This window comes from Amphibalanus amphitrite, unplaced genomic scaffold (assembly GCF_019059575.1).
Source record: "Amphibalanus amphitrite isolate SeventyFive unplaced genomic scaffold, NRLGWU_Aamphi_draft 000275F_arrow, whole genome shotgun sequence".
Classification (NCBI taxonomy): domain Eukaryota; kingdom Metazoa; phylum Arthropoda; class Thecostraca; order Balanomorpha; family Balanidae; genus Amphibalanus; species Amphibalanus amphitrite.
Window position 1 is genome coordinate 363,564 of NW_024881770.1, and position 18,921 is coordinate 382,484.

Here is an 18,921-nt window from a genome sequence, read left to right on the forward strand (position 1 = left end):
CGTGTCTTCACTTTTGGTGGCATATTGTTGTCGGTTAGTTGTCATTGGAGCTGGCGGCCCACTCGATCGGTGAATTTAACTTCGTTAGGCCGCTGAGCTGGTGGTTTTGTTCATTTGAAGTGGCGGCTTACTATCTCGCTGTCTCGATGTCCGAAAAATGTATGTATGCCTCATTGAGTGTGAGATACATAATAACATTAGGTGATTTTTTACCGGAACGATAAAACAAACGAACGTAAAAGTAAATTCAGTTATATTTATTTCAGAGAAACGGAGAAATTGGCATTTTGAAGGAACCCAAGAACAAGTGACGAGTTAGGTGCAATTTCTGGAACGATGCCACCTTCTTTCCTACCAACCCGCAAGCGGCCTGCACATTTCAGTTTTCTTAGAAATGACAACTACCATTTTGTGGATTGCTATCAAATTTACCAGAACGATGGGGCGAGGGAGGCCACGCAGAAGCATTGTATCAGGCTGTCTGATCTGTGTTAGGTACTCATTGGGTAAACATTGAACCAGCTGCCACGCCGTCGCGTCGGCCGGGTATGTACCGCAGCTCCGTTTACGTTGCTAGAGGCTCTCTGCTGCTGACGTCACAGGGGCTCTGGAGCCAACTGGTTTAGTGAGCTCGGTTACTGGCAAAACATCATCGGACCAGAGGCTGGCAGCGGACTGTTCACAGATGCACCTCGCTGAGCACTTGACATTCAGTTTGAGCTCTGATCTGGTGAATGGCGTACCGCCCGAGTTCTGACCAACAAAACAGAGGACAGTGCGACTCAATCACTGGACAGAAAACTCAAATCGAATGAAAAGTCAACTGGAAATAACCCCTAAAAGGAATGTTCTTTTGAGATCTCAAAACATCAGCAAACGGTAAGACATGATACAAATATCTGCGTAAAAACTAAGATCTTATCCTTGAGTGCGGCTTTGGCTTACCACATAATTCGTAGGTAAATAAGAGTGTATATATGTTTATGAATTTAATGATAACTTACAAATAGTTATGTTTTGTGCTCTTAAAATGCTTTTTCATTAAAAGTGAACTTCTTTGTTTTGTGAGAAAAAGTTGTTAATGTTTTTTTTTTCTACGACTGTTGGCGACCTTTCATGACCTACGTGCTACGATGACCTGACGGGCATGTGGTATCGATAAAGCTACGGCGGGCATTCAACGTCTTCTTGAGGTCAGGCTATTAGTCGACGTGACCTGGTGACCTGAAGATGGTGGAGCGCATTGCCTCGGACGTCAGCAGGGCTGGGAAAAGTTATTTTGATTTCTAAACATCTGCTGCTGTACGAGCTGAAACCTAAGAAGATTAGCCAGAAAGTCCACAACGTATTCAACTTTATTTACCAAACGTAGGGAAATCACACAAAGGCACACAGACACAAATACAATCACAGACAGCATAACAGCAGTGTACTGGTTGACACTGGACATTGACACATTTAGGAAGTTAATGACTACTTCGAATTAAACACTGCTCTCTCCAATTACTTACATTGTAGAGCACCCGGCACAAATGTAAGTGACACTGCTGTTTTCTTGTTGTCATGCACCAGCAACATATTTCACACACCTTTTCTGATGCTTTCCCGCACTCAGGGCGCCAAGTGTGATGATTTGGTATGGAGTTCCCTGCTTGCCATTAGCGAGGCCTGATCAAACATAATTCCAGAGTGTGCCGCGTCCAGAACCTTCTCATCTCCGGCGTAGTCAAAGCTCTCGTCACCGTAGTCATCATAGTACGGTTCGCCGTAGTCATCGTAGGAGTCATACTCTCCTCCGTAGTCATCATAGTAGTAGTCGTAGTCTCTGGAATGGTGCGAACGCGGCGACTGCTGTCCGTCCCGGTAATAGTAGTCGTCGTCGTACTCGTGGTAGTCGTCGTAGCGCAGCTCGTCGCGCAGGTAGGCCGGCTCGAGGTCGAGCGGCCCCTGGCGGAACGTGCTGCGCTCCACCAGCCACTTGATCAGGATGAAGCACCACTCGTGGATGGCGACCAGCGACAGGCCCAGCAGGAAACTCATCACACCAGAGATGTCGATCAGTAGCTGCGAGATGGTGTACTTCCACTTTTCGTGAATCTCCTCCACGCGCGCGTTGAAGTAGACTGTGACACCGTGAATGCGCTCGGTGGCCGGATGAAGCTCGGTGCCCTCTGTGGCCAGCAGGCCGTGGTACTCGACGCAGTCGGGCGGACACTCGGTTCCGCACGAGGCGTTCATAGCGAACTTGTCACCGCGCGGGAAGAACGTCATCTCGAACACATCGAACGTCTCGCGGAAGGACTGCGCCGAGTCGCACGGCTTCAGGTACAGGTAGTCCTGCATCCACGGCCACGCGGTGTCACTGTTGAAGTAGAGGCTGCTACGCAGAGGGCCACGCTTCGCGGGCGGCGAGGCCAGGTATATTTCCAGTACGTGTGTGAAGTTGTATATGAAGTGATCCAGTTCTGGGATGGTGCATCTTGCATGGTTGAGTAGCGTGCGCCTTAGACACCAGGTTAGGCACAGGTTGTACACATATGTCGTATTTTCAGGCAGCTCTTCCTGAGCGATACAATTGAAATTTTGTCGGTTTTGTCGTACCACTTTTCTGGCACTTGCTCTCAATCTTTGCCATGTTGACATGTCGATTCGGAAAGGAACATGGTCTTCAATCAACGGATACTCAAATTCATGTCCTTTCGGATAAACATAGATGTCAACATATTCCGAAATTTTGTTTCCGTCAAAATACCAATCGTATTGATGATCATACAGGCCTACTTGGTGAAAAGGGTCTTCGGTATTCAGGCTTTTCTTTTCACCGTCAACAGCCTCGTGTCCTGCAAACATATGAGTGTATGTGTAGTTAAAACACCAGCTGTATCGAAAGCTGAGGAAGTTGAAGTCTACATTAAATTTCGTTGCGTTGCTGCGGAACAGATGCCTATACCATCCGACACCCAGACTGTCTATGTTGACGGCCTTTCCGACGTCATACATGCTATCGACGGACCAGTTAAACTGATAGAGGAAAAAATCTCGGTATTGTTCAATGCTGTTGATTGCCGATGCTTCGTGCATGTGAATGTCTTCGGGATGTGCTTCTGCCAACATCTGTTTCCAATCATCGGGATATTCCTGACGCAGCTCGTTTGTTATCAGGTATAACGTTATTGTATCGAGGCTGTACTTGGGTCCGAAACAAACTGACATATCGAACCACGCTTCTTCTATATCTTGCATTGTGCTTTCATGAATGATTATGTTTTTTATGTACAGCTCAAATCTGTAGTAACCAATCAAACACAATGATATCATGGCTACGGTAAGCACGAGCAGTCGAGCAGAAACGAACGCATTCTGGACTTTACCACCGGACATTGTTGAAAAGATGCTTGGCGCAGATTGTTTGCTCTAGGCTCAACGTCCAACCCAATTTGGATTTGGTAAAATACTGCTTGTTTTCTTATTCCCTTACACGCTGCTTTTTCAAAGTGGTCTTCAGAAGCTATCCCTTCTTGGCCATTCACATAAAGGTCTACTCAATCAGCTAATGAAAGGTTTGCAATGTGAATAAACTTAGGCATCAGCAAGCTCAAGACTAGAACAATGCGAAAGGTCTACATTTACGAAGCTATTAGCTGTTATGGGACTATGGGAAAATACTTATATGGACCAGAATATAGACTGGCACGGTTTGCGGCGAAATTGGAGCATCAATGGCCAAGGCAAGGCCAGGGTAGGTATATTGAATTAGGTCATTGACTTGGTTTTGCGCTGCGTCCAGAAAACACTGAGTTAGAGTCACGTGCTCTTTTCCTCGAAATCCTCTGTTCTTTCAAAAGACAGTGAATTGCTGCAAAGGTGAACCTGTATTCCTTCATTTGACTGTGTGATACAAACTTTATTTCAGGGACACCAGGCGACTGTCAAGCATCAGGTAGAAGGCCAGACCCACCAGGATACACCATGACTCTGGCGGCTCTCTTGCTGGTTTCGGTGGCAGCGGCCACCACGCAGGCCCTGTGCCCCCACGAGGCCACCGACCTCCTGCCATGGAGTGCGGCCGCCTCTTGGAACAAACAAACGGTGAGTGACTGCATTATTGTGATTTTGTTGGTCGATTATAATTATTTCATTCATTGGCTCCTCCTTAAATACGACACAATTTTTGCTGCCCATTCAAATATTCACATAAATACACAAAAATAACACGAATAATCTCAAATGTGTTCTCTTTTATGGTGAGTTTTGTCAGAACGATAAATCAAACGCTAATGTGTTCATGTTCATAAAATAGACTGATTCATCGTTACCACGAGCCGCTGGGGGGCATTAAGTTGCCCCCCTTATGTTTTGTAGAATATCTCCCAAACCTGATATGCTACGAACGTGAAACTTAGCATAGCTTCAAATGAATACCTAGGCAATATTTGAGGAAAGTGTGGTGGTTGTAACATTTAAGATGACGTCACAGTGACGTCATAAAGTTTTGCCGTTTTCCGTATGGACCGTTTCTGATGTCGCTGAGCATGAAACTCAACTGTAAATGAACTAGTAGACAGCACCTGCTGTCATCCTAAAACATCTAAGTAGTACACTTCCAACTCGTTCCTGACCATTGATCGGTCCTTTATATTCAGTTTCATATATCGGATATATCCGATATATATCACGATATATCGTGAGGAAACTGAGAGCCGCAAATCTATAATTTGACTTCTGACGTCACTGTGACGTCATTTGAAATGGGACCGACATCCAATTTTGACACAACCTCGGCTAGGTATTCAGAAAGAGGTGTGCAAAGTTTCGCTTCTCTAGCTCCTCGCGTTGCGACGATATCGTTGCAAAAGTAAAGGGGGGGGGGCAACTACAGGGTGACACAAAAAAGCGGTCATCACCAAAAGTCAAACAACTTCTGAAGTTTTATTCACATCATCACCAAACTTCGGCCACTTTAGGTCACACCTATGCAGCAGATATCCACCGAATTTCAAGTCTTCAATACGAATGCTCTTAGAACAGTGTGTGTTTTACTGACGATCCACAATGTGCTCTATGAAGGCACTGCATCCGGCGGGCAAAGTTGTCGAGAATCCGATAAGAATAACGTTTTCTGGGGTAGCGCACCCCTGAGCACTGTCTCCAGAGGCCATTGCACTCTGTAAAGTGCACAGCCTGGGTGACCATATCAAAACACGGCATCATTGGACCATTCTGGTTCGAGGACGACGACGAAAAATCTGTCACGATCAACATCGATCGGTATATGCAGGTGCTTCTGAAGTTGTATTGTATTGTGTTGTATTGTATTGTATTGAACATTCATGAGCGATCCACATTCTGAAAGTGCGTGGCGATTACTGCTCAGAATCCGTATCCGCGGTTACTAATCTAAACATTCACAGCATTTACACATTCACTCACGTCAAAGCACGGACAGAGATACTTCGTAGTACCACAGGTACAACTAACCCACCCACCAACCCGTTGGTCAGCGACGATCAGTTGATGCCCCGTCCACTATCGCGGCTTTAACAGATCGGGCAAAGGGGGCGGGAGACAGCTGCGACAGCTGAGTTGGGAGACTGTTGAGTAGAGCTGCGGCTCGATAGCCGAACCGCCGCCTACCCGTTTTCAGCCGTGGTCGCGGAAGATGAAAGAGGTGGTCTTGCCTGGAGTGTCTCTCCCGGACAGCGCTGTTTGTGACGAACATGGTTGCCAATTCCTCGGGTTCGCCGCGCTGTATGGCTTTGTGGGCGATAACAAGGGTTTGGTAATCAGCCATCTGACGCGGGGACAACCACCCGAGCTTTTTTCGCAGGTCAGAGACATGGGCAAATTTACGGCGACCGAAAATGACTCTAGCAGCGAAGTTCAAAATTTTTTTGGAGACGATCGAACTTTTTTTGAGACCCATTGCCATAAACTGAGAGGCAGTACTGGATGCGTGAGATAACGAGTGCTGTCACGAACGTTCTTATGATGCCATCCGGGAGACTGTGGCGCGCATGGGAGAGACCGATCAACGGTCCCGTACACCGGCGGCTGAGTTCGGAGACGTGAGCGTCCCAGGATAGAGTACTGTCAAAAGTGACGCCCAGGTTCCCCACCTGCGCGCACGGCTGCAACGCTGCGTCACGGAACGATACCCTGAAATCTGGCAATTTGCGTAAATGTTGACGACTGCCGAAGACAATGAGCTGTGTTTTACTGGCGTTGACCTTCAGGGCGTTAGCGCAGAACCATTCGTTGAGTGACGCGAGCGAAACCTCCATGCGCGAGATGAGAACTCCAAGGTCCCTGGCAGGACCGCTAACCAATACTTTGGTGCCGTCGGCATATTGAAAGACTACTGCATCACCCGCGTACAGCGATAAGTTGTTAGAGAAGATGGTGAAAAGTAACGGCCCTAACGCAGAGCCCTGGAAGACACCCATGGTATTAGGAAGAGGCCGAGGCAGCACTCTACTTCCGGATCCATTGTTCAACGACACGCTCTGGGTGTGTTCATGAAGATAGGCGGCGAACCAGGAAATTTCGATACCGTGCAGCATAAGTTTTTTCATCAGAAGCTCGTGGTCTATCACGTCAAAACATTTACTAAGATCGAGAAGGCATAGCATTGAGATCTCCCCCCTGTCGGTGGCGGCCAGGATGCGTTCAGTGACGGACAACGACGCGGTTTCAGTAGAGTGCCGGGGGCGGAAGCCGTGCTGTGAGGATGCCAGAAGGTGATAGTGAGAGAGGTAGATGTAGAGCTGCTGATGGACAATGCGTTCTGGGCAACACTCGGTCGACGGAGAGGGGTCGTCAGGTAGGATGCTGGAACCACTCTTTGCACAGCTGGACCCCTCACACCTCAAACGAATCACTGGAGTGGCTGCGGCAGCGCTTCTATAACAGGCTAATCAGCCGCAGGTGTGATCCGGAGTGGCATCGCATTCACCGGACCTGAACCTCCCAGACTTTTATCCGCGGGGGTACCTCAAGGACAGGGTGTAAAGCGACAACCCCCAGACCTTCCCAGACCTGAAAACAGCCATGACAACAGCCATCATAGCCATGCCGACGGTGGAATACGGACAGGTTATCGCAACTTCGCCCATCGGACCCAGGTGTGCCTGCACCGCCGGGGCGCTCACCTGGAGCACATTGTGGAGCGTCAGTAAAACACACACTGTACTAAAAGTATTCGTGGTGAAGACTTGAAACTTGGTGGATGTCTGCTACATAGGTGTGACCTAAAGTGGCCGAAGTTTGGTAATGAGCTGAATAAAACTTCAGATGTTAGTTGAATTGGTGATGACCACTTTTTTTAGTCACCCCGTATATGCCCCCACCCCCCACCCCAGCGGCTGGCGGGTGGCGCGTAGGCCCAGCGGCCACCGGGTAAAGAACACATTGCTTAAGTGAAATAACGCTGCGTTCAACATTCAAGAAATCCTTTTCTTAGTCTTTATTACTATTTGATACATCTAAATATGGTCGAATGCCGATTAGCGAGCTGTGATTAATGGCATACTATTGCATTTTATCAGTTTAATCCCGCAAGGCATTCATTGTATTTACTTCGAGCGTTAGGAAGAAATATAAACAAATACTTTGCAAATTATTATTGTTTTTTTCCTTTTCAGGTGCCTTCCGGCGGTGACATCACGATCGACAGACCTATTTTGTTGGACGTCAGCTCTGCTCCGATGGGGACGATCACCATCACCACCGGCGGACGCCTCGTCTTCGACGCCACCTCGCCCACGACGCTGACGCTGAGCGCCAACATGGTGGAGCTCACCGGCGGAGAGTTCTGGATCGGCTCGGAGGACTGTCCGTACACCGGAGACGCCGAGGTTCTTCTCACCGGCACACGCGACGAGAGCGAGGGCGCCCCCGGCGTGCAGAAGGCCGTCGTCGTTCACCAAGGCGTCTTTGAGGTTCACGGACAGCCCAAGCTGTCTTGGACTAACATTGATGCCACTGTTCGCAAAACGTCCCGGCGTGAAGTAGGACACAAAGCCATTTATAGTGCTGTTGAAAACCACAATGGTTTGAGAGGAAGAGGACTGTTCATGGTTGAGTTTAATGGCACTGGACACCTTGTACGAAACTGGAAACATGTTGTGAAACCTTCGAAATTCTTTCGTCGCAAACAACACATCGGAAACATTGTTGTCGTTGTTGTGAGATCCAAGGCATTCTTCGGAAGGAGATTCTCTCCGGAGGAAATAGCGGCAGCATTCGAAGACCTCTGCTATGACAGACAGCGAACCAGCGCCTTGAGAAACATGGAGAACAAAGAGCTGACGGCGTTCGCGGCCATCTGCCACATCGGCTTCCCGGAGAACAGTGTGGAAGCGGTGGGCAGCGTCAGCAACAACCGCTCCCAGACGGGACTGCTGGTGCAGCGGATCGGCGACGTCGAGTTCGCTGCCATGTCCGTCGTCTCCCCGCTTAGAGAAGCACACGCCAATCGGATCCAGGCGGTGTCTTACCCTGCAGGGGGCTCAGCTTCACTGGAACGGGTTCTAAAAACAGTAAATCCTGTCGATAGTTGGAAAGCTGGAGACCGGATTGTGCTGGCCTCTACCGATTTCGACTACAATCAGGCCGAAGAGTTTGAGATACTGGAGTGTGACAGTTGCACTGCGAACGAGGTGAAGATCATGGGTCCCGTGCTGTACACGCATTGGGGTGAGGTTACTGACGGCGTCGACATGCGAGCAGAAGTGGGCGTACTCACACGAAATGTCCGCTTCCACGGCCGGATGGAGGAGTCTTGTTACGGAAACAATCTGTGCGACATATTTGATTACGACACATTTGGTGGACAGATTAAAATTCACCAAAATTTTACCTCTGCACGTATTGAGAACGCCGAGTTCTATCACATGGGGCAGCAGTCTGTTATGAGCTCTTATCCCATCCACTTCCACATGTGCCTGGATACTTCTGAGAAAGACGCATACGTTCGGAACAACTCGATCCACCACACCTTCTCCAGGTGTGTGACGGTCCATGGGACACACAATCTCACCGTGGAGGGGAACATTGCGTATCACCATCTGGGCCACTGCTACTTCGTGGAAGACGGTGGCGAGCAGCACAATCAGTTCATTGGAAATCTCGGTCTGAGTACTAAGCCGGGAACTCTGCTACCCACCGATGGCGTAGACCAAGTGAGTACGTTTTGGATCGCAAGCCCCAACAACATTCTGATCAACAATCGCGCCGCCGGATCGGAGGGGATCGGTGTCTGGCTTCTTCTGGCCTACTTTCCCACAGGACACTCGGCCAAGGTTGACATGGGTCTGGAATACGGTGAACCGTTTCACACTCTGATTCCGGCCTTCCACGGCAACCGGATGCATTCGAATCGAAGATTTGGGCTACGTCTTGCCGACATTTTGTACGATAACGGCACTGTCAAGTCAGCAAGGTATACGCCACTTGAGGATGCCAAGAACGAGGATAGTGACCCAGCTTTCCTTCACCTAGATGACTTGGTCGCCTATAAGAACTTCGAGGCTGTGTGGATCAGGTCCTATTGGACGCTTTGCACTAATTTCCGCCTGGCAGAGAACACCATCGGAATTATCTTTGCATCCGCTCTGCCGATGGACCCTGGTCCTCATTACGAGATGCTTGCAAACTCGCGTATCGTCGGTGACACAGACAACAAAGGTGAACCCGAGGGGCTCGTTACTCTGAGTTCCGGTGAAGTGGTGCTATTTGGTCGCTCGAGAGCAATGCGAAGCGTCCACCATGCTCAGCTCGGTGTGGCATTTTATCGCGGCACGACGCATGTCGTAAACACGTCTTTTGCTGGGTTCAAGGGCAATGCACTGCGTGGTGCCGGTGCCATCGGTAAGAAGCTCTTCAACGAGTACTTCACGTCGCCGATCTCTAGCGTCCGCAATGTAACGTTCGACTTCGCTGACCCTGATGAAGGCTCTCGCTTCTTTGATGGCGACGGAACTGTTCGAGGCTTCAAAGAGCGTGACGGCAACCGCCACAACATCGTGCTCGACGTTGACGGCTCGCTGACGACCGTGGCCGGCACAAGCGTCGTGAGGCCGCTTCCTCTGCTCCTGAACGCCCTCTGCGTGCTGATGCCCACCTGGGGTCCGGGCACGGCACTGTGTCCTGATCGATTTATCCGTCTGAATTTCGACCGCACCTGGCGTGTGCCAACTTTCATGACTCGCGACGACCTGATGTCTTCAGCGACTGAGACGCCACTAGCGAAGAAACAGATAAGCTACTCGCTCAACACACGCGAGTCGTACATCTTGCACTTCAACGCCACCGTGCCACACCGCTTCAAACTGACACCATATGGACTTGAACAGGGTCTGCAACAAGTGCTTGGGGTCTGCGTCGGCGTGAAGAAGAGGTTTAAGGTGATACCGGCCACGTACAAAGCGGCTCGGAGTAGGGAGGAGGTACTGGCCGACGACAACAACACAAAGTACTTCTACGACTCTGCTGTCGGTGTCATCACATTCAGGTGAGTCAGCCGGCCTTTGTCCTATTTCAAGATTGTAAATTATAGCAGTTCTGCAGTATGTTCAAATACCTTCAATGCTATTTACATGCTGTTTTGCGTAAACTAACATGATCGTCCATATCAAATCTTCATTTTTCGTTCTTGATCATCAGGTTGACGCACCCATACCCTCGTGGAGCAAGTACACTCTCACATTGTCCTGGAGTGCTAGACGAAGACCTGAATGGTGTCTGCGATCTGGACATCACCATCATCATGAGGACGTTCAGCGATGACGGCGACTGTCGCCAGAGAGCCTACCCGGCTTACCAGACGCCTCCCGTGACGGCCGACGGAGCCCTCACCGCGCCCGTGTTCCAGTAGAGTCTACCAGAAGCTACCCGTGTTAGTTTACGAGGCCATCACTCTGTCGGTATTCCAGAAAAGTTCTGCCGAACCTGCCCTGTGCCGCCTCAACTGTCATTTCTCCTACGCAATTTCGATGCTGAACTAGTCTGTGTCAGGCTCTGGCGTGTTGACCAATGTGGTGCAAATGTTTACAGGGTTTTAGCAGCCAGTCAGATCTTTTAGACAACTCTCCCCTCAGTGTATCTTGTTATGTGCATTTGTCATGCGTGTTTGTGTGTTTCTATGTGTGCTGCATATACGAGCAATCATGTTTCGTGGAGGAGTTGAGGTTGCATCTAGGTGAAGCCGCAAAGTTTACGCGAAATTAGATCGCCATATGCCTAAAAAGATGATATAAGGGCTTACTACACACTTTCATTTTCATCAGTCGCGGAAAAGCTACTAATTGTTTAATCGTTTTGGCTACGGCAAGAATTCTACATTTCCTTGGGGCGACGTTACATCACGTCACCGCACCTGTAGAAGAGAATGTTATATCACGTCAGCTTGATGACCTGCAGATCGAGAGGCCAATCATCTCTGATGACTCAGCGACTTTGGGAAAATTACTCTTCAAAGTTCAAACACCTCTCGCTGTTCGAGGTGAAAGATGTAAAAATATCTGGTAAGTATCCGAAGGTTGGGACTTTTCAATTAGACAAATCACTATTCTTTAGAATTGTGATTTTCTATTGAAAATCCCAACCTGAGCTACCTCTTATCCGAAGGTTGGGACTTTTCAATTAGACAATCACTATTCTTTAGAATTGTGATTTTCTATTGAAAATCCCAACCTGAGCTACCTCTCTAGGGGGGTGTTTAGCGTATCCGAAGGTTGGGACTTTTCAATTAGACAATCACTATTCTTTAGAATTGTGATTTTCTATTGAAAATCCCAACCTGAGCTACCTCTCTAGGGGGGTGTTTAGCGTTTCTGCCGCGATTTTGGTCATTTTGATCGCCGCCGAAACGGCTCGTTAGATTTTCTTGCCATTTTCACCGTTTGGACCCGTGTGGGGGAGCTACCTGCTGGGCAAGTTACAAGAAATATAATTGACACGTTTTGGGGTAATCGGCACGTGCATTTTCCCATAGGGTTAACATGGGGAAAAATTAAAAATGCGATTTACGGAAAATCTGTTCAGTAATATTTGCCCACATTTTTAGGGTCGGCTCTCGGGCTGACACCTCACCTTTTGGTGTTTATTATTTAAAAATCATAGGGTACAATTTCGGGTAATCGTGACGGACAGTTACCCCATGTTGAGCCTATGGCAATTTCGAAAAATTATTTTCAAATCGATTTTGCCAAAAATTTCCACGTTAGATTTTGAAAATGTTCCAATATGTTGTGCCCCGGGGTGTCGGCTACCACATGATATGGGTCAGATATGGGGCGATTGAAAAGCACGTGCCACGTGCAAACGTGTTTGATGGGGTAACCTCCGGGAAAATCCGACATTGGCCAACTGGGGGTCCTATGGCGTGGAAACGACTTCAACTAGCGACACCAAATCAGTGCAGCCGGTGAGCAGATGAGTCCAGCTTGTCGCACTAGTGATCACGTGTCGCACGTGCTATTGCACGTGCCGTGGCACGGGGTCAATTTTGGTGCTTAAATATACTAGCATTGTGAAATGCAAGGAATGGGGGAAATATCCGTCAGACCGTCAGTTTTTATGATAGGGTCGATCTTAAAACGGGTTTAGGCACAGAATGAAAGGGGCTAAAAAACTGCTATCTCGGATTTTTTGTAAAATGAAAAATTTAAAATTCTGGGGAAATTATATATTCGAAAGGTGAAATTTCCCTAAATTTTCCCGTTTTTCGAGTTAAGCCGTCCACTGTTCAGAGACGGTGACACCGGCCGGGGTCCTCTTTTACATGCTGATGGCCACGTCGATGGGTCATCACGTGGCGTTAACGGTGAAGCTATCCGAGGTCCGGCACGTGCCACGTGGCCACGTGTTTGAGTCGCGTACCTCCCAGATTATCGTGTGTTTGCCGATTTGTGGCCTTATAGCACGAAAACAGCACAAGCCAGGAACGCTGAAATGGTGCAATCAGTGAGGGGACAAGTCCTGCTTACACCACCGGCGGTCACGTGGCAAACGTGCAAATTTGGGCACCTCCGTTGCGGAGATATTTTATAGTGAAATATTCAAATGAACATAACTTTGTCAGTTTAAGTCCGATTGGGCCAGACTTTGGTGGTTGGATGAATTGTTAAGCGACAGGAACGAATGCGCCACGTTTGTCGCAGTGCGCCACGTTTGTCTCAAAGCGCCATTTTGCCGCAAATCACAGAATGTGCTAACTTTATCGAACATGGGACGATCAGGATGCGCTTTGATTAAGGGATGGCTGCTTAAACGGCAAATATGAATGCACCACACTTGCCGCAAAGCGCCATATTTGTCTTAATGCGTCAGTGTTTTCGTTTTGTGGACGGCATGCGTTTTTTTGCGGCGGTGTTTGCGTTTTTCGGTGTTTGCGTTTGCCGGCGGTCGGCCGTTTAGCGTTTTTTTTTGTGGTGTTTGCGTTTCGCGGCGGGCGGCCGTTTTTTGTGGCGTTTTGCGGTTGTCGGCGGGCGGGCGTGCGATGAAGGGGCGTTTTTTGCGGCGGTATTTGCGTTTTTTGCGGTGTTTGTGTTTGGCGGCGGGCGGGCGGGCGACGCGGGTGTTTTGCAATGTTTGCGTTTAGCGGCGGGCGGCCGTTTTTTTGCGGCGGTTTGCGGCGGGCGGCCGTTTTTTTGCGGCGTTTAGCGGTTTGCGGCGGGCGGCCGTTTTTTTGCGGTGTTGCGGTTTGAGGCGGGCGGCCGTTTTTTGCGGCTGTTTGTGGCGGGCGGCCTTTTTTGCGGCGTTTTGCTATTTGCGACGGGCGGCCGTTTTTTGCGGAGTTTTGCGGTTGCCGGCGGCCGGCCGTTATTTGCGGTGTTCCGGTTTGCGGCGGGCGGTCGTTTTTTGCGGCGTTTCGCGGTTGGTGGCGGGCGATGCGGGCGTTTTTTGCGGCGTTTCGCGGTTTGTGGCGGGCGATGCGGGCGTTTTTTGCGGCGGCGGTATTAGCGTTTTTTGCGTTGTTTGCGTTTTGCGGCGGACGCGCGTTTTTGCGGCGTTTTTTTTGCGTTTTTTTGCGGTTTTCGGCGGGCTTGCGATTGTTTTTTGCGAAGTTTGCGTTGGCGTTTATGGCGTGCGTTTTGCGCGTTTTGCGGTGTTTGCGTTTTGCGGCGGGCGGGCGGTTTTTCACAATTAAAGTCCCAACCTTCGGATCCGCAGTGCTGTTCGACAAGCGCTGCCCGGGCCTATCCGAAGGTTGGGACTTTTCAATTAAGAACAATCACTATTCTTTAGAATTGTGATTTTCTATTGAAAATCCCAACCTGAGCTACCTCTCTAGGGGGGTGTTTAGCGTTTCTGCCGCGATTTGGGTCATTTTGATCGCCGCCGAAACGGCTCGGTAGATTTTCTTGCCATTTTCAGCGTTTGGTCCCGTGTGGGGGAGCTACCGGCTGGTACCGGTCGCTTGAAATATAATTAACCCGTTTTGGGGTAATCGGCACGTGCATTTTCCCATAGGGTTAACATGGGGAAAAATTAAAAATGCGATTTGCGCAAAATCTGTTCAGTAATATTTGTCCACTTTTTTAGGGTCAGTTCTTGGGCTGGCACCTCACCTTCTGGGGGTAATTATTTAAAAATCATAGGGTACAGTTTCGGGTAATCGTGACGGACAGTTACCCCATGCTGAGCCTATGGCGATTTCGAAAAATTATTTTCAAATCGATTTTGCAAAAAATTTCCACGTTAGATTTTGAAAATGTTCCAATATAATGTGCCCCGGGGTGTCGGCTACCACATGGTATGGGTCAGATATGGGGCGATTGAAAAGCACGTGCCACGTGCAAACGTGTTTGATGGGGTAACCTCCGGGAAAATCCGACATTGGCCAACTGGGGTTCCTATGGCGTGGAAACCACTCCACCTAGCGACACCACATCAACGCAGCCGGTGAGCAGATGAGTCCAGCTTGTCGCACTAGTGGTCACGTGGCGCACGTGCTATTGCACGTGCCGTGGCATGGGGTCAATTTTGGTGCTTAAATATACTAGCATTGTGAAATGCAAGGAATGGGGGAAATAGCCGTCAGGCCGTCAGTTTTTATGATAGGGTCGATCTGAAAACGGGTATAGGCACAGAATGAAGGGGGCTAAAAAACTGCTATCTCAGATTTTTTGTAAAATAAAAAATTCAAAATTCTGGGGAAATTATATATTCGAAAGGTGAAATTTCCCTAAATTTTCCCGTTTTTCGAGTTTAGCCGTCCACTGTTCAGAGACGGTGACACCGGCCGGGGTCCTCTTTTACATGCTGATGGCCACGTCGATGGGTCATCACGTGGCGTGAACGGTGAAGCTATCAAAGGTCCGGCACGTGCCACGTGGCCACGTGTTTGAGTCGCGTACCTCCCAGATTATCGTGTGTTTGCCGATTTGTGGCCTTATAGCACGAAAACAGCACAAGCCAGGAACACTGAAATGGTGCAATGAGTGAGGGGACAAGTCCTGCTTGCACCACCGGTGGTCACGTGGCACACGTACAAACTTGGGCACCTCCGTTGCGGAGATATTTTATAGTGAAATATCCAAATGTACATAGCTTTTTCAGTTTAAGTCCGATTGGGCTAGAATTTGGTGGGTGGATGAATTGTTAAGCGACATGAACGAATGCGCCATGTTTGTTGCAGTGCGCCACGTTTGTCTCAAAGCGCCATTTTTGCCGCAAAGCGCAGAATGTGCGTAACTTTGTCGAACATTGGACGATTAGGATGCGCTGTAATTAAGGGATGGCTGCTTAAACGGCAGATATGAATGCAACACATTTGCCGCAGGGCGCCATATTTGTCTTAATGCGTCAGCGTTTGCGTTTTGCCTACGGCGGGCGTTTTTTGCGGCGGTGTTTGCGTTTTTTTCGGTGTTTGCGTTTGACGGCGTGGGCCGTTTTTGCGTTTTTGGCGGTGTTTGCGTTTGGCGGCGGGCGGCCGTTTTTTGCGGCGTTTTGCGGTTGGCGGCGGGCGTGCGTGCGTTGCGGGCGTTTTTTTGCGGCGATGTTTGCGTTTTTGCGTTTTTTGTGCTTGGCGGCGGGCGGGCGGGCGATGCGGGTGTTTTTGCTGTTTGCGTTTGGCGGCGGGCGGCCGTTTTAGCGGCGGTTTGCGGCGGGCGGCCGTTTTTTGCGGCGTTTTGCGGTTTGCGGCGGGCGGCCGTTTTTTGCCGCGTTTTGTGGTTTGCGGCGGGCGGCCGTTTTTTACGGCGTTTTGCGGTTGCCGGCGGCCGGCCGTTATTTGCGGTTAGCGGCGGGCGGCGGGCGGTCGCTTTTTGCGGCGTTTAGCGGTTTGCGGCGGGCGGCCGTTTTTGCGGCGTTTTGCGGTTCGCAGCGTGCGGCCGTTTTTTGCGGCGTTTCGCGGTTGGCAGCGGGCGATGCGGGCGTTTTTTTTGCGGCAGCGGTGTTTGCGTTTTTTGCGGTGTTTGCGTTTTGCGGACGCGCGTTTTTTGCGGCATTTTGTGCGTTTTTTTTCTGCGGTTTTCGGCGGGCGGGCGATTGTTTTTTTTTTGCCAAGTTTGCGTTGGCGTTTTAGGCGTGCGTTTTGCGCGTTTTGCGGTGTTTACGTTTGGCGGCGGGCGGGCGGTTTTTCACAATTAAAGTCCCAACCTTCGGATCCGCAGTGCTGTTCGACAAGCGCTGCCCGGGCCTATCCGAAGGTTGGGACTTTTCAATTAAGAACAATCACTATTCTTTAGAATTGTGATTTTCTATTGAAAATCCCAACCTGAGCTACCTCTCTAGGGGGGTGTTTAGCGTTTCTGCCGCGATTTTGGTCATTTTGATCGCCGCCGAAACGGCTCGTTAGATTTTCTTGCCATTTTCACCGTTTGGTCCCGTGTGGGGGAGCTACCTGCTGGGCAAGTTACAAGAAATATAATTGACACGTTTTGGGGTAATCGGCACGTGCATTTTCCCATAGGGTTAACATGGGGAAAAATTAAAAATGCGATTTACGGAAAATCTGTTCAGTAATATTTGCCCACATTTTTAGGGTCGGCTCTCGGGCTGACACCTCACCTTCTGGGGGTAATTATTTAAAAATCATAGGGTACAATTTCGGGTAATCGTGACGGACAGTTACCCCATGTTGAGCCTATGGCAATTTCGAAAAATTATTTTCAAATCGATTTTGCCAAAAATTTCCACGTTAGATTTTGAAAAAGTTCCAATATGTTGTGCCCCGGGGTGTCGGCTACCACATGGTATGGGTCAGATATGGGGCGATTGAAAAGCACGTGCCACGTGCAAACGTGTTTGATGGGGTAACCTCCGGGAAAATCCGACATTGGCCAACTGGGGGTCCTATGGCTTGGAAACCACTCCACCTAGCGACACCAAATCAACGCAGCCGGTGAGCAGATGAGTCCAGCTTGTCGCACCAGCGGTCACGTGGCGCACGTGCTATTGCACGTGCCGTGGCACGGGGTCAATTTTTGTTCTTAAATACACCAACATTGTGAAATGCAAGGAATGGGGAAATACCCGTGAGGCCGTCAGTTTTTATGATAGGGTCGATCTGAAAACGGGTATAGGCACAGAATGAAGGGGTCTAAAAAACTGCTATCTCGGATTTTTGGTAAAATGAAAAATTTTCAAATTCTGGGGACATTATATATTCGAAAGGTGAAATTTCCCTAAATTTTCCCGTTTTTCGAGTTTAGCCGTCCACTGTTCAGAGACGGTGACACCGGCCGGGGTCATCTTTTACATGCTGATGGCCACGTCGATGGGTCATCACGTGGCGTGAGCGGTGAAGCTATCAGAGGTCCGGCACGTGCCACGTGGCCACGTGTTTGAGTCGCGTACCTCCCAGATTATGGTGTTCTAGCCTATTGATGGTCGTACAGTACGAAAACAGCAGCAGTCAGGAAGCCTGAAATGGTGCCATCGGTGAGTGGACGAGTCCTGCTTACACCACCGGTGGTCACGTGGCACACGTGCAAATCTGGGCACCTCCGTTGCGGAGATATTTTATAGTGAAATATTCAAATAAACATAACTTTGTCAGTTTATGTCCGATTGGGCTAGAATTTGATGGGTGGACGAATTGTTAAGCGACAGGAACGAATGCGCCAAGTTTGTTGCAGTGCGCCACGTTTGTCTCAAAGCGCCATTTTTGCCGCAAAGCGCAGAATGTGCGTAACTTTGTCGAACATGGGACGATTAGGATGCGCTGATGGAGGGTTGGTTGCTTAAACAGCAGAAATGAATGCACCACACTTGCCGCAAGGCGCCATATTTGTCTTAATGCGTCAACGTTTGCGTTTTGCGGACGGCGTGCGTTTTTTTGCGGCGGTGTTTGCGTTTTTTGTGTTTGCGTTTGGCGGCGGGCGGCCGTTTTTGCGTTTTTTGTGGTGTTTGCGTTTCGCGGCGGGCGGCCGTTTTTTGCGGCGGTTTGCGGTTGGCGGTGGGCGGGCGTGCGGTGCGGGCGTTTTTTTCGGCGGTATTTGCGTTTTTTTTTGCGGTTTTTGTGTTTGGCGGCGGGCGGGCGGGCGATGCGGGTGTTTTGCGGTGTTTGCGTTTGGCGGCGGGCGGCCGTTTTAGCGGCGGTTTGCGGTGGGCGGCCGTTTTTTTGCGGCGTTTTGCGGTTTGCGCGGTCGTTTTTTGCGGCGTTTTGCTGTTTGCGGCGAGCGGCCGTTTTTTGCAGCGTTTTTTTTTTGTGGTTTGCGGCGGGCGGCCGTTTTTTACGGCGCTTTGCGGTTGCCGGCGGCCGGGCGTTATTTGCGTTGTTGCGGTTTGCGGCGGGCGGCCGTTTTTTTGCGGCGTTTCGCCGTTGGCGGCGGGCGATGCGGGCGTTTTTTGTGGCGGCGGTGTTCGCGTTTTTTGCGGTGTTTGCGTTTTGCGGCGGACGGGCGTTTTTTTGCGGCGTTTTTTGCGTTTTTTTTTCTGCGGTTTTCGGCGGGCGGTTGATTGTTTTTTTTTGCG

At 49.7% G+C, this 18,921-nt stretch overlaps 2 protein-coding genes across 2 annotated transcripts; one reads left to right on the forward strand and one right to left on the reverse strand.

Annotated features, from left to right (window-relative positions):
- Positions 1-690: 690 nt before the first annotated feature.
- On the forward strand, positions 691-11,168 carry LOC122387171 (cell migration-inducing and hyaluronan-binding protein-like). The gene is made up of 4 exons (XM_043377093.1): positions 691-879; positions 3,914-4,089; positions 7,641-10,510; positions 10,663-11,168. The coding sequence occupies exons 2-4, from the start codon at positions 3,970-3,972 to the stop codon at positions 10,871-10,873; spliced, it is 3,201 nt and encodes a 1,066-aa protein (XP_043233028.1). The 5' UTR covers positions 691-879; positions 3,914-3,969; the 3' UTR covers positions 10,874-11,168.
- LOC122387172 lies at positions 1,338-3,732 on the reverse strand. The gene is made up of 2 exons (XM_043377095.1): positions 3,671-3,732; positions 1,338-2,835 (listed from the first exon to the last, which is right to left on the reverse strand). Exon 2 carries the CDS (start codon positions 2,641-2,643, stop codon positions 1,612-1,614), a length of 1,032 nt encoding a protein of 343 aa, XP_043233030.1. The 5' UTR covers positions 2,644-2,835; positions 3,671-3,732; the 3' UTR covers positions 1,338-1,611.
- Positions 11,169-18,921: the final 7,753 nt, after the last annotated feature.